This window comes from Trachurus trachurus, assembly GCF_905171665.1.
Source record: "Trachurus trachurus genome assembly, chromosome: 21".
NCBI lineage: Eukaryota > Metazoa > Chordata > Actinopteri > Carangiformes > Carangidae > Trachurus > Trachurus trachurus.
Window position 1 is genome coordinate 27,856,518 of NC_139899.1, and position 15,147 is coordinate 27,871,664.

Here is a 15,147-nt window from a genome sequence, read left to right on the forward strand (position 1 = left end):
TCAAGCATATTGCTGGTATGATGAAACTTTCTGAGAAGTCTGAACTTTGAAGACAATACAAAAACTGTTCAGACATAAAAATATATAAAAATATGTGCCCATATATGGCCAATGTTATAAACAGCATTCTAGTTCTATAAAGAACGGGGTCATAATATAAAGCATAATTTTAATTAATTTCCAGGACTGACCATTTTTTCATTAGTTTGATGTTGTAAGGGTAAATTCGTAAAATTAATCTGGAAAAGTAGATTTTGAATGGGGTTTGAGTCATTTCAGTCTGTATAACAATTAATTTTGCCTTTTCAAGGGGGTATGATAGGCACTGTAAGTTACAGCCAGATCTTAACAATGTCTATGAAGGTACTGAACCAGCCTTCAACATTGAAAAAAACCTGCAGTTACTGATTTTTGGCCAACTGGGGGCAGTGGAGAGATGTTATTGTATATGTTTATACATTTAGGCATATCTCAATTTAACATTACTATGTTGAACTTGTTTTACATCTTCTATAACGTCTCATAGTCATTCTCTCCCCTCTGTTTTGTGTTCACCTGTCAGTTCAGAAATATATTGTCCATCAAAAGGAGATTTAATCTGCAGTTTGTGGAACAAAAAACAAACTTTTTTTTTACTCCAAAATAATGATTTATTTCAATTGATTTACTATCCTTTAAAATCAAGCATACCTTGTAGTCCATATGATCAATGCACTCATTGAACTTTCACAGATTATCCAGAGCTTCTTATCTTCACTATATTGTAACTGTAATATCAAATGTACTTTTGATTTTTAAACAAATTGGGCTTGTGGTTAATATACAATCTCCTTTTATAATATAATCATGTAAAAAATAGTCATGTAGATGCTACACGCTGCCTGTTCACTGTAAGTTAGCCTCACAGGAGTTGGTCTTCAGTATCTGTAATGTCACAATAATTCTAGTAGCCTTTTTAAACCAGGGGTAGAAAAGGGCATAGATGATGGGGTTTAGACAGGAATTTAGATACATCAGAAATATCATGAAGACCTCGGTTGAAGAGCCAATCAAGATGTTGTGACCTGTGAGAGTGACACAGTAATATGGGCAGTAACACATCAGAAACACAACTATAAGGATACCGAGTGTCTTTGCTGCTTTCAACTCAGATTTGCTAACTTTCACAACTGTTAAGTGCTTTACAGATGCAACATGGGACTTCATGACACGAGCCTGATAGACAGCCACCACAGATACTCTCATATACAGAACTATGATGACTGAAATGGGAAAAATGAAACCGACAACCAGGTCAACAGCTCCTGTGATGATGAACACACATTCCCCAGTGCAGGAATTATACCTGCCCGGCTGCCTCAGGTTATCATACAGGAGGAAAACGCTATAGACGACAGAATAAACCCAACACAAGAGAACACATATTGTTCCAGTTCTTAGAGTGAATTTGGTGGGGTAATGCAGAGGGTCACAAATGGCTATGTAACGGTCAACAGATATGAGCACCATGCTTGTTGCAGATGAAGAGATAATGATGACAGGGAACAGGTAATACACCGCACACATTAGGTCACCCAGCATCCAGCAGGTCGCTGTCATGAGCATCTCGACTGGCATCACCAAGACGCCTACAAAGAAATCTGAGACAGCCAGGGAGAGGAGGAGGAAGTTGGTCGGGGTGTGGAGCTGCCTGCGGTGAGAAAATATCATCACTGTCATGCTCACACCAGTTGAGCTATGCACAAAACATCAACATATCAATACCAGTTCTTTGCATAATCCAAAATATAAATCTTCTTGTGAACAACGCCAATATTGTGTGAGTAGTATGTGCCTGAAGTGGAAGATGGAGATGATGACCAGCAGGTTGAGAGCTGCAGTGAGCACCGAGATGACTGAGAGCAGAACGTAAAGAAACACAGAGTAAGGAGGCTCTGGCTTCCTGCAGGAGGAGTTGAGGAGTTGTGGAAAGCAGAGTTCAGCTCCGTCCATGGCTGAGCTGCTGAGCTCTGGCAGCTTTCTAAACAAACCTCCACTTGTCTCTTGTTGTGTTCGCCAACCCCACCTCTTGACCTTCCTCCTCCTCTTCCTCACACAACTTACCCCCACCTCTCCGAACTCATTAAAACAAAACCCTCAATTGCAACTTTGCAACTTTGCAACTTCCAACATAAATTAAAGGTACCATAAGTCTGTGTGGGTTCAGGGTGGAGGTATCTATACACAACATAACATAGACCTGGTCACTGACCAGGTAAGATTTCTTTAAGGTTTCAAGCCTTGGACCTTTGAGTTTAGCACCGAGTCACTTGCATATTTTTTCGGCCTGAACCCAGCCCGAACCCGCGGGTCCGGTCGGGATTGTCGGGCCGACCTGACCCGCGGGTTCGGGCTGGGTTCAGGCCGAAAAAATATGCAAGTGACTCGGTTCAGGTCGGGCCTCAGACTTCCTTTTTTTTCCCGACATAAAATGCATTTATGTTGTTTCTTGTGAGCCATTACTGTTCACGTGTAAGTCTCGTATATGAACAGAACGACGGAAATGCCGACGATACTCCACAGCTGGCAGCTGTGCACCAGCGACATGTGCACTGCTTGAGGGAAAAAAATGCCAATTCTATGTCCGATCTCCACAAAGCCGCAACCTGTAACCGAAATTTTATGAGTTGCCCCCGCTGCCCACTGACCAAAGGGCAAATGTACAGAAGTACGTTAAGTCCCCCCTGATTGCTGCATGGCAGCCGGTACCAGAGGGGCCAGATAATGAGAGCCAGGAGACGGGTGCTGCGTCACCGGCAAAAGCACCAATCGGTCCCGCAGCGCGACATTTTTTTTTTTTTCCGGGCCGGGCCGGGTTCAGGCAGACAATTCATGCTGGTGTCGGGCTCTGTTGGGTCCAGTCTTAAAAACCTGCGGGTCGGGTCGTAATTTTCAGGCCTGTTGAGAACTCTACTTTGGCGTAATTGTGGTGGTTTAATAAATGGCTTGAGTTACTGTATGAGGAGGGAGAAGGAAGGGTACTCTACTCATGCATCTTTTGGTTGAAAACCAAGATCAGAGCCTCCGACTCGGTGTCCCAGCTTTTGTCTGTGCACCACTACACAAACAAATACACATGTTGTAACATCATATGATGTTAAATGACACTAAATACAGACTATCGGTCCTGCTCCATCCAGCGGTCCTGCTGCATCCGGTGGCCCTGCTCCACCTGGTGGCCCTGCTCCATCCAGAGGTCCTGCTGCATCCGGCGGTCCTGCTCCATCCGGCGGCCTTGCTCCATCCGGCGGCCCTGCTCCATCCAGCGGTCCTGCTCCATCCGGCGGCCCTGCTCCATCTTTCTTTCTTTTTTGTGTCATTGTCGTGTGAGCTACTGGACTAATTTGAATTTCTTTATTTGAATAAAGTATTCTCTACTCTACTCTACCACAACATCCTTCAGTTGAGTAAATACATATGTATTCTTCAGTGACATATATGATTACAGTAGCATCTCTAGTGGCGAAAAAACTCACTATTTTATGATGTTGATATGATGCTTCAGATACATGTTTCATAGATTCTTCATATGCTCTTGTAAAAACAGATTATTCTGTATTTCACTGTCATATAGTACATATCCAGTACAGTGTATTTGTTGCAGGTCCCGAGTGGAGGGACAGGCAGGCAGATTACTGTGTATCTGTTTATCAGAAAGAAACGAAGAGCAGAAGTTGCTTTCACCATGGCAGCTCTCGTATGAATTTATTCAGTAACAAAGTTCAATAAACACAATATCTTTATCTCTCTCTTAGTGATTACAATTACTCGATATATGTCACAAGAGTGTTTCAAAGGCACATATAACACACAGTATTAAACCATGTTTAACGAGGAATATGAATCCCTTCCTATTACTGACATTACTCTCAGTCATTTCACATTATTCACAACATCTCAATTAATGAGCCTCACATGTAACTTATTGAGAGCCATTACGTAAAAGTTGAACTCAACACATACACTCTGAAACACAGAAAATTCAATATACTTCAATATTTTAACACAAAAAAAAGAGAAGAATAACATGTTCACTTAAATGCAGCGGGAGTCCAAATTTAGCACAACACTGCGCAGCGGCCATTAGTCTACCGTTGCTAGCGCCACCGATGTAAACAAACTCAAACTGTGTCCACCCTTTACACACGCTCAGGCTATGACCCTTATTTTACGACATACTAATCATGTTTACCACATTAATAATCATGTTTGCTGTTTGTTATGATTTGCTTAACATTCGACCAACCTGTTTATCAGAAAGAAACGAAGAGCAGAAGTTGCTTTCACCATGGCAGCTCTCGTATGAATGAGGAACTTCCGCCCCATCGAAAAAGAGACGCTTCCCGGCGGCCACTCAACATTCTACTAGTGCCACCTATTGGCCGTTTTGTGTCACAGCATGAGATTATCTAGTGCTGTTACAACTGCTCTGAAACAGGATTATATTACAAATAAAGTACAATTTAAAACAAATGTGAACACATTCAGTGTGGGTCACACACTCCCCAACAAAGAAGATGACTCCCGGCATTAAAATAAAAATCTGAATGTCACTCTTTTCCTTAAATCACAACAAATATTATATACAGTTCTGAGGTTTCCCCTGTTGTGTAAGTATTTATGTAAATATGAGTGTGTGCATGTGTGCGTGTTAGTATGCAAAGGAAGGGACTGTGTATGGCATCATGACAGGGTAGGGCAGTGGTTGATATAGTGCATGATAGGGTGTGTAGTGTGCCATGGGGACAGAGGGCATTCCCCATGGTGGCAGTGTTTGTGTCTCACAAAGTCCAATAGTGTTCACAGACCCTTGAGGCTGGTAGGATGGCTGGCCAAGAGATCCATATGTCAATGTCTTTGGGGGTCTCCTGTCTCGTACTGGCCGCCTGGGTGATTCACACAGAGAGGTGGTAGGTCTGTCATCCTCTGTGTCATATCTGACTGGACCATTTTCATGTAGATTTTCAGTGTCTTGTTCATGGTCATTTCCTACTGTTTGTTCATATTCATTGTCACTTATCTGTTCAATTTCATGTTCACTGGATTGTTCTTGCTCCATCAATGCATGTTCCTCTGGTGTGATCCTCGGCTGCAGTTTTGCTCCTCCTGCTGGTGTGATCAACCGTGCTGACTCATGTGAGGATGGAGAAGTCACAGTGTTTCTCTGGGGCACATAGGGAAGCGTGGTATGTGGACTTTGTGATGGACCTGGCCTGGACACTCTCAACCAATATTGTGCTCTGGGAACGTCATCATCAGAGTCAGACGAATCACTGCTTTGAGCTGGTTCTCTCTGTCCATGTTTGCCTCTTTGACTCTCTTTCTTCTGTCTTTCTTTGGTTGGTGTTTTGTTCTTGGACTGTTCAGGCATACTCACAGGTAAGTCATTTACCAGGTGGAGAAGATTTCTGTGGAGTGTACGTGTTTTATTGCCACCGGTCTCAGGACACACTTTGTAAATGGGGTTCTCATTAACTTGTTCTTTAACCACATACACTGTTTGTTCCCAATAGGACCTCAGCTTCCCCGGCCCTCCTCTCTCACTCATATTACGAACCAGAACTCGGTCGCCAGGCTGCAGGACCACTCCCCTCACATGACGGTCATACTGTCTCTTCCCTCGTGCACTGGACTGCTGGCTGTTCTGAGCTGCTACTCGGTAAGCCTCTTTCATCCTCACAGCCCATTTGTCTGCATATCCTTGTGCTGTTTCTGGCTCTTCTTCACTGGTCAGACCAAAGAGCAAATCTACTGGGAGGCGAGGATGGCGCCCAAACATCAGGTAGTGGGGTGAGAAACCTGTGGCCTCATGTCTGGTGCAATTGTATGCATGCACAACCTGTGGTAAGTGTTCCTTCCAGTTACTCTTTTCTTCCTCTTGCAATGTTCTCAACATCTGGAGTAATGTTCTATTAAATCTCTCGGCAGGGTTTCCCTGTGGATGGTACGGGGTTGTTCTGGAGTGACTCACACCAGCCAGCTTCTGCAGAGTCGTGAACAGGGCATTTTCGAATTCCCGGCCTTGGTCGTGGTGCAGCCTGCCCGGGAACCCAAACCGAGGAATAAAGTCATTAAATATTTTCTCTGCAGCTGTTCTGCCTGATTTGTTTCGTGTTGCATACACTTGGGCAAACCTACTGAAGTGGTCTATACATACTAAGATGTAGTCATATCCCCCTTTGCTCTGTTCTAAATGCATGTAGTCTATCGACACCATCTCCAGAGGTGCACTGGTCGTGATGCTTCCCATCGGTGCTCTGTCATGGGCCACTGGTTTCTTTTGTTTTATGCAGGGGCATTGTTTTGTGATATAGGCCTCAATGTCCTTTTTCATGAATGGCCAATAGAAACGATCTCTTGCTAATCCAATAACTCTCTCCGCCCCCAAGTGACCCATGTCATTGTGCAGCTGTGTAAGTACAAGGGACCGATACTCAGCAGGTAAGACAAGCTGCTTCCGCTCTCCAGACCTTCTGTACAGCAAGCCAGACTCAATGTACAGCTTTCCCCATTCATGCATCAACCTTTTCACAGGGACACTTCCTTTCCTTCTGTCTTCATTTGTGAGCACTGTTTTTGACTGTTTAAGCTTTATGATCTCATTGATAGCCACATCTTGTCTCTGAGATCTAATCAGTTCACTCTGGCTGATGGCAGGTAATGTCATTGTACTTTGTGAGTCTGAATTTTGGGTCAGGTTAAGAGAAGCAACATAGGCAACATCATGCTTTTTAGCAGCCTTACTTCCTTCCCACGCAGCACGGATGGCATCTCCATTGAGCTCCTCAATACACTCCTCAACATAACTGTCAATGTCAAGTGGGAGACGAGAGAGTGTGTCAGCATCCACATTGACTTTTCCTGGTCTGTACTTGATACTGAACCTGAAGTCGGCAAGCTCTCCAACCCATCTGTGGCCTGCTGCGTTCAGTTTTGCCGTGCTCAGCACGTAAGTTAGCGGATTATTGTCTGTATACACTGTGAAGTGTGGGGCATAAAACAAATAATCCCTAAACTTTTCACATACTGACCACTTTAATGCCAGAAACTCCAATTTCCCAGAGTGGAGGTTGTAGTTCTTTTCAGCAGGCGTCAACGTCCTGGATCCATATGCAATGACTTTCAGCTTTCCACTCTGTCGCTGATATAAGACTGCACCGAGTCCATGCTGACTAGCATCTGTGTGAAGGACAAAGGGCAGTTCAAAATCAGGATAGGACAGTACAGGTGGGTGTGACAGGATATCAATAAGATGCTCAAGGACGGTCTGGTGGCCATCGTTCCACAGGATGGGAGTCTTTGAGGGCAGCTGTGCTCCTTTACTCTTTTGTCCTTTTCTCTGCGCCCCATCTGGGTGTCCTTTCACCTGCAACAACTCATACAATGGCTTGGCAATACGAGAGAAATCTTGAATATACGTTCTATAGTAACTCAAGAACCCAAGTAACTGACGCACTTCCCCCACTGTGGTAGGTCTTTTCTCCCTCAGTGACATTACAGCCTGTATGTCCTTGGGGTCCACTCTCACCCCATCAGCTGAGACCAGCCTCCCCACATACCTGACCTCTGACTTGAACAGCTCGCATTTTGTGGGTCGCAGTTTGACACCATGGCGTTGCAGGGCTCTCAGTACACGACGTACTGCACCAACATGATCACTGAAGGACTTGGAATAACAGAGGATGTCGTCAAGGTAAGGAATACAACATTCATCTCGCAAGCTCATGAGCATCTCCTCCATACTGCGCTGAAATGCAGCAGGAGCATTGCAGAGACCAAATGGTATTCTTACCCACTCATGTAAACCCCAAGGCGATATGAAAGCTGTCATGTGGCGGGATCCCTCAGCCATGTAGCCTTGGTGGTAGGCTTTGCCCTGGTCGAGAATGCTGAACCAACTATGGCCTCCCAGAGTGTCTAAGAGGTCCTGGATGCGAGGCAGTGGGTGGCGGTCTGGTACTGTCTTCTGATTCAATAGTCTGTAGTCAATGCACAATCTGAGAGTACCATCTCGCTTCCTGACACAGACTACCGGGGCTGCAAAGGGCGACTTTGACTTCACAATCCAGCCTTTGACAAGCAGGTCTTGGATGTACTGTTTGACCTCTTGGTAGAGTGGTTTGGGAATAGAGGTATAGGATTTTTGGACTGGAATGTCATCTTTGAGATTGATGGTCATTTGAAGACTGGGGATGTCACCAATATCACCATCATCTTGAGCAAAAGCCCCTGCTTCCTCCAACAGCATTTGTTTTACCTCCTCCTGTTGTTCACTTGTAAGATGGCTGACGTCCACAGGTGGGTGCCACAGTGATGCAGTGGGTGTTGTCTGATCATGGCTTGATCCTGGTGAAGAGTTGACAGTATTTACATGGATTAGCTTTTCATCATTTTTGGGACAGTCTGTCTCTATGACCTTGACAATAGGTTCAATGCTGCCTAGGAGAGTTCGGCCTGGCAAGGTCACATCATGGTTGGAGTGATTCGACACTGGCACTTTAATAAAGGGTCTGTCTGTTTCGTGAATTTCCATTAATCCTGTCCCAATACTCAATCTCTCCAACTGTGCACTGTAAGGTGTGGGCTCAAACAGCACAAGTGTCTCTGGGGGGTTAATGTTTGCTGGGACCCTGCACTTAATGTGAGCTACATGACCTGCTGAAATGGTGACTTCTTTAAAGCCTACTTTCACTGCAGCATGTTCTTCTTTTGGAACTTTCTGGGTCTGTATTAAATTTACTATTGTCTCCACACTGGCATCATCAATCTCCATAGCACCAGCAAGGAGGGCAGACAGAATGGACATGAGTTTAGGCCGGCTCTCATTGTTCTTAATTAGTACCTGGATGACATTAAACCCAATTAATGGTCTATCCAATTCCAAGCGACTCACCAAAAAGGGTACACGGATGGATAAGTCTGGGTCATCATTGCCTTGCAGGTTTACCACCACCTCCACCCATCCATCATATGGTATGTCATCTCCAGTGACGGCAGACACATTGAGAGGATCATCCAGCAGTTCACTGAGAGGTCGAACATCTTGGCCAGGTAAGTACTTGTTCTTCCAGGCACGGTCAAGAAGGCTTACATTGGCTCCTGTGTCCAGTAGGACAGTGACAGCGTAGCCAGCTATACTGCATTTCAATAGAGATTTGTGACCAATAAGTGGGGCTATTAACTTACATGGCTGGGTTGTTTTGTCAATCTTAGCTATGTAGGCTTCACTAGGTTTATCTGGTTTTGCTATTGAGTCTTTGTGGGGTCGGGACGTGTGCTCAAGACCGGTCAGGGGTTGTCCCTCTGCCTTGACCGCATCCCGTTTCCCGACTGCTTTGCTCTCTTCAAACAGCCAACAGCGCGATGGCCTTCCTCTCCACAGACAAAGCAATGGCTGCAATTTGGATTGGCCTGTGTGATACAGTTCGGGCAGCCATAAGGTTTTTGTGACCTTTTTGGTGGTCTGGATTGGTCTGAGTTGCAATAATGAGTCGGGGGGCAGCGCTGTTCTGGTGTTTGAGCTTGTGTCACTATTTGTTTCAGGGCCTCCATTGCTTGTGTTAGCACTTCAACCTGTGTACTCAGTCTCTGTATTGTATCGTCTCTACTACTCACGGTTGTGCTGACTTGGGCTTCAACCTGTAATTTTTGGTCTGGAACAGCATGGGCACTGTGGGCTTGAGTTACTTTGCGTGCAGAGCTGCGGCCCAACCTGCGCTTTCTCTCACTCTCCTCTGTTGTGGTCTTGATAACTTGTCGTAGCAGAGCCTCATCAGACACAGCAGGGTCAGCAAGAAGTGGCTTAAGCTCTCGTCTGACGTCCTCATATTTCTCCCCAATTCCCTGACATATTGTGTTCAGGAAAATGCACTGTATTGTAGCTGCATCATATTGGACAACAGATGCTGTGTGCTTAGTTGTGAACATTATTCTTTGCTTGAGTCCAATCATTCTATATAAGAATTGCTGTGGTGTCTCATTTTCATGTTGCTTGGCACACATGAGGTCTTGGAAGAGCTCGGTGCTACTCTTTTCACCTAAGTGTGACTGAAGGAAGCTTTTGAGTTCTGTGACAGTGAGGTCATCTTTATTTGTCAACATATCTCTGAAGTTGCCAGGTTTAATTGCACGGAGCACCCCTCTAATGATCTCACCTTCTGTATGTTTTTCTTGGAGTCCTTCATCAATTTGTTTGCATATGCTGTTGTAAGTCATGTCAGAGGTAGTGTCACTTATTTGGCCCCCATGTAGCCTGAACTCTTTCCTCTGGAGATAGGCAAGATCTTTCAGGGAGACCAATCTCTCTGGAGGGTGGGGTGGGTTATCTGTCGCGTGGCTGTTCAGTGGGCCAGCTCCTACATGTGTGGATGTCAAGCTTGGAGATGTGGCGGTAGTGACTGTACATTCTTGTAATTTCCTGCCCAGTTCTTCATACATCCGCTGTAGCTGTTCTACCTCTGGTGTAGTTGTATGGGTGTATGGGTTAGGGTGCTGTGGTTGTGTAATGAAATGTGGTGGTGTAGCGTGGATAATTGAGGTAGATGTCTGTGCAGCCTCATCTGAAACAACAGGCACTTCAACCAAATCACAGCGATGCATAACCTTCAAAACAACATCATTCAATGACAGCAAAGGACCCATTCCCTCATCCTCAGACTCAGCTAAATCTTCAGATTGCATATATGTAAGGATATGGTCGATGCAGTTTTCTTCATCAGCTGAGCTCAACTTGTCTGCTCCCGGCTGGTCTTGTCCTAGTGCCATTGCCACCTCGTAAGCTCCAGCACCAGACAGTTTGTATAAGTTCTTTTTGATGCCCCAGATCAGTTCCTTGCGTGTGGTGGACATGATGTGCGTTGACGTGTTGTGCCTAATGAGCTAGCAGTTCGGCTCCCTTGTAGGTTGAAACCCTCTTCTCTGGTCTCCCTTCCTGGACACCAACTGATGACTCCTTAGCTGCAGTCACGTCCCTCGTCACGTCCGTGATCACACTCTTGGCAGCACCTCGCTCCAGCAGCACGCAGTCGCTCTGGCCTTAGCGTTCAGGTATCACTGGATCAGCAACCGGTACATCTATGGCATCGGCGCCGACCACGGACGAGCCCCCAAGAATCTGTTGCAGGTCCCGAGTGGAGGGACAGGCAGGCAGATTACTGTGTATCTGTTTATCAGAAAGAAACGAAGAGCAGAAGTTGCTTTCACCATGGCAGCTCTCGTATGAATTTATTCAGTAACAAAGTTCAATAAACACAATATCTTTATCTCTCTCTTAGTGATTACAATTACTCGATATATGTCACAAGAGTGTTTCAAAGGCACATATAACACACAGTATTAAACCATGTTTAACGAGGAATATGAATCCCTTCCTATTACTGACATTACTCTCAGTCATTTCACATTATTCACAACATCTCAATTAATGAGCCTCACATGTAACTTATTGAGAGCCATTACGTAAAAGTTGAACTCAACACATACACTCTGAAACACAGAAAATTCAATATACTTCAATATTTTAACACAAAAAAAAGAGAAGAATAACATGTTCACTTAAATGCAGCGGGAGTCCAAATTTAGCACAACACTGCGCAGCGGCCATTAGTCTACCGTTGCTAGCGCCACCGATGTAAACAAACTCAAACTGTGTCCACCCTTTACACACGCTCAGGCTATGACCCTTATTTTACGACATACTAATCATGTTTACCACATTAATAATCATGTTTGCTGTTTGTTATGATTTGCTTAACATTCGACCAACCTGTTTATCAGAAAGAAACGAAGAGCAGAAGTTGCTTTCACCATGGCAGCTCTCGTATGAATGAGGAACTTCCGCCCCATCGAAAAAGAGACGCTTCCCGGCGGCCACTCAACATTCTACTAGTGCCACCTATTGGCCGTTTTGTGTCACAGCATGAGATTATCTAGTGCTGTTACAACTGCTCTGAAACAGGATTATATTACAAATAAAGTACAATTTAAAACAAATGTGAACACATTCAGTGTGGGTCACATATTCGCTGTTTAATACATCATGTACAGAAACAAAGTGAATCAGAATTATAACTTGTACAAGGCTGATGCCACTGGTGATAAGTGGCCACATGTTATGTTTAGTGATTTCTGTCATCAGCTCTTTTCAACACCGATTACATCATCTCTTTGCTGCTTTGAGGCAATTGAATAATAAATGTTTTAAATTAATTCTGCCAGATTGTTATGATTATATCAGGAAAAAAGTAATATCTGATAACTGTTAACTTTGAAGTTGGTGTCGACTGCATCATGTATCACGCCTCTGATTGCTGTGGTGTCATGTGACACTAATGAAAGAAGGTGTGAAGCATCTCTAAGCTAGAGACACAGCTAATGTTTGTGTGTGTGTGTGTGTGTGTGTGTGTCTGTCTTGATTAAAATAATATTTTATTATATTCTGAGGTTTATTTTCAACAGTATTACATAATGAGGCAGCAGAAGTTTATGACATAATCTGTGAGCAGGAGGTCACACAGAAAGAAAACACCATATCACATGAAAACCCGAACAAATTCAGCATCAATACAGTACATACAGTATGATGCAGATACCAACAACACAATGGAAGTGTTTTCACAAACAAAAATTGATGTGTTGTGTTGGTGATCTGGTGGGTCAGTTGTTATAACTCATACAATGACGGTAAAGTTTTAACAGCGACATGGATTCAAGTCCAACCCGTGGTCATGATGAGATGCACTTGCATGGATATACAGGATTATTAAAAAAAATCCATGCACATGTGTTGCTGAAGGTTCAAGGTGCATACACAGTTATAATACAGATTAATAAAAAGATGAAAATAATCTTGTGTGCTTCTAAATATGGGAATTTGCACTTTAAAACATGCATCATAGCATTTCTCTCACGTAGCATAACACAAACCTTCTTGGTTACTACTGTAAGAGTCAGAATGTTAATTATTATACAAGACAGTATTTATGCCATTTAAACAGTCTCTTCACAGCAAAGTCTTGATTGTTGACAAAGACACAACCAAACATAATATTTGAAATGTCACGAACGAATGATTATTCACTTTCATTGGGCTGAGCATCAGAAAGTTGTAGAGGTCAAGAGTTCATCTGAAAAAGTGTAACTGTTTTCTTTGTTTGATCATTTGTTGCATGTTGGTGTGCAGAGGTTGCATCAACTTGTTTTTGTTTTTATTTATTCTCACCTTTGATTGCATTGATGTCCCCATCGGGTCTTTGTAGAGGCATGTGTGAAAACACAGGTGCATAGTTATTAACTGTGTTGGTCCAGAGGCAACAGTCTTAGTAACAGAAAGTACATGTATTTGTTTGTGCTATGACAAAAGTTAGCACTGCTTATTGTTCTGATTTAATTAACACTCGTGGGGACTCAACAATGCTGTGTATTGATAAATGATATGATGTAAGACAGTCAAGCATATTGCTGGTATGATGAAACTTTCTGAGAAGTCTGAACTTTGAAGACAATAAAACATTTACAACAGAGGAATGAGTCAGGTCATCAGGCCCTTCCTTAACCTCTGAACTAATGAATTTAGAAAAGAAATAAAGTTGCGTCTCTGACTCTCTGAGCTCTGAATGATAATATGTATTATGTAATTAGGCCCAATCTTATTTCTTAGTCATACGCCTTCCCCTTCCTTTTCAAAATGAGACACCACTACTGTACCATGGCACACCATCTATGCATCATGATACACTGATATCAAACAAGCAGTATAAAAAGTTCAACTACTTCACTACTGCTGGACTTTATTTAAATTTAATTTAAATGTATTTAAATAATCTGTATGAGACATAAAAATGCATACAAATATGTGCCCATATATGATGTTGGTACATGTAAATGTTACAAACAGCACTCTAGTGATAATTTTCAGGGCTGACCTTTTTTAGAAGTTCGATGTTGTAAGGGTATATTCTTAAAATCAACCTGGAAAAAGTTGATTTTTGGGTCTTTAGTCTGTATGACAAATAATCTTGCTATTGTGGTCAATATACCACACTATTTCAAAGGTGTATATGATTTTATGATTTTCTGTAGGCACTGTATGTTACAGAGACAGTTGGTGCATTTCTTGAAACAATTAGTACTAACTGCAAAACCTAGTTGATAACGTGAAAAAGCGTGTCAATTGTTCATAATAAAAAACAAATAAAATGGGAAGTTACATATGTCTGAAGTGGTATGTCTGAGATGACCTAAACATTTTGATGAAAAACAGTTGTTATAAACTAAACATTGCAATGAGATGGCATTTTGTATGGATGCTATTAATAATCCTGTGCTTCTCTGGGAACAGGATAGCAGACTGTTAACCAGAGTACAAGTACCACAAATCCTACATATTGGGGCTTTAATTAGACAGCTGCACCAGCTAAATAGCAATAGCATTTTTTTTAAAATACCTCCTTTTAAATTAATGAATACATTTTTTTAACTCATACTTCTTCACAGGCCTGTAAAGATTTTGCTCTGACTCCCCTCCCCTACCCTGTTGCACCTGGATGAACAAGAGATCTAACCAGCCAAAATAACCAAAAACACCTGTGGGGCGTGGAAGGCCACTAACGCCTCACTTGCTGCCATTGTTTAGCAGATCTAGCAGTAAGTGCTTCAATGAACATGTCAATCAGTGTCTTTGTGTGGGGGGCAGCAGAGGAACATGATATGACCACCTGTCTCTGTGGTCACATTCAGCTGTGCACACCTGTCATGTGGATCATTGTGGTGGAGCCATCAAAGACGACGGACACTGTGTAGTTGGAGGCCAATATCTTAGCGGTCACACGGTGGCGTTCGGCATCAGCACTTTATCGTTCAGCTTCATCACAGACACAATGTGGAGGAGACAAGTACACAGTGATTATGGACTCACCACATGCACAGTGCTAAGATCAGTTTTAGCCCAGAGAATCATAGTGAAGAGTTTTGCAATCTGCCCTCTAGTGGTTAAATGGAGGGAATACACTGCTTTGTATGGTGCAATTTGAGTTTCATTTCTCAAACATGATGCAATAACTTAAGGTGTTGGAGACACATGCCTATGGACAGAGGAAAGTGATTTGAATT

General features: G+C 43.2%; 1 protein-coding gene across 1 annotated transcript; it reads right to left on the minus strand.

The window, feature by feature from the left end:
* Positions 1-1,049: 1,049 nt before the first annotated feature.
* LOC311004086 (trace amine-associated receptor 8b-like) lies at positions 1,050-5,818 on the minus strand (the record flags this gene model as incomplete). The annotated part of the gene is made up of 4 exons (XM_083996035.1): positions 1,050-1,064; positions 1,186-1,690; positions 1,835-1,895; positions 5,584-5,818. 4 exons carry the CDS (start codon positions 5,816-5,818, stop codon positions 1,050-1,052), a joined length of 816 nt encoding a protein of 271 aa, XP_083852161.1.
* Between the last annotated feature and the right edge of the window lie 9,329 nt (positions 5,819-15,147).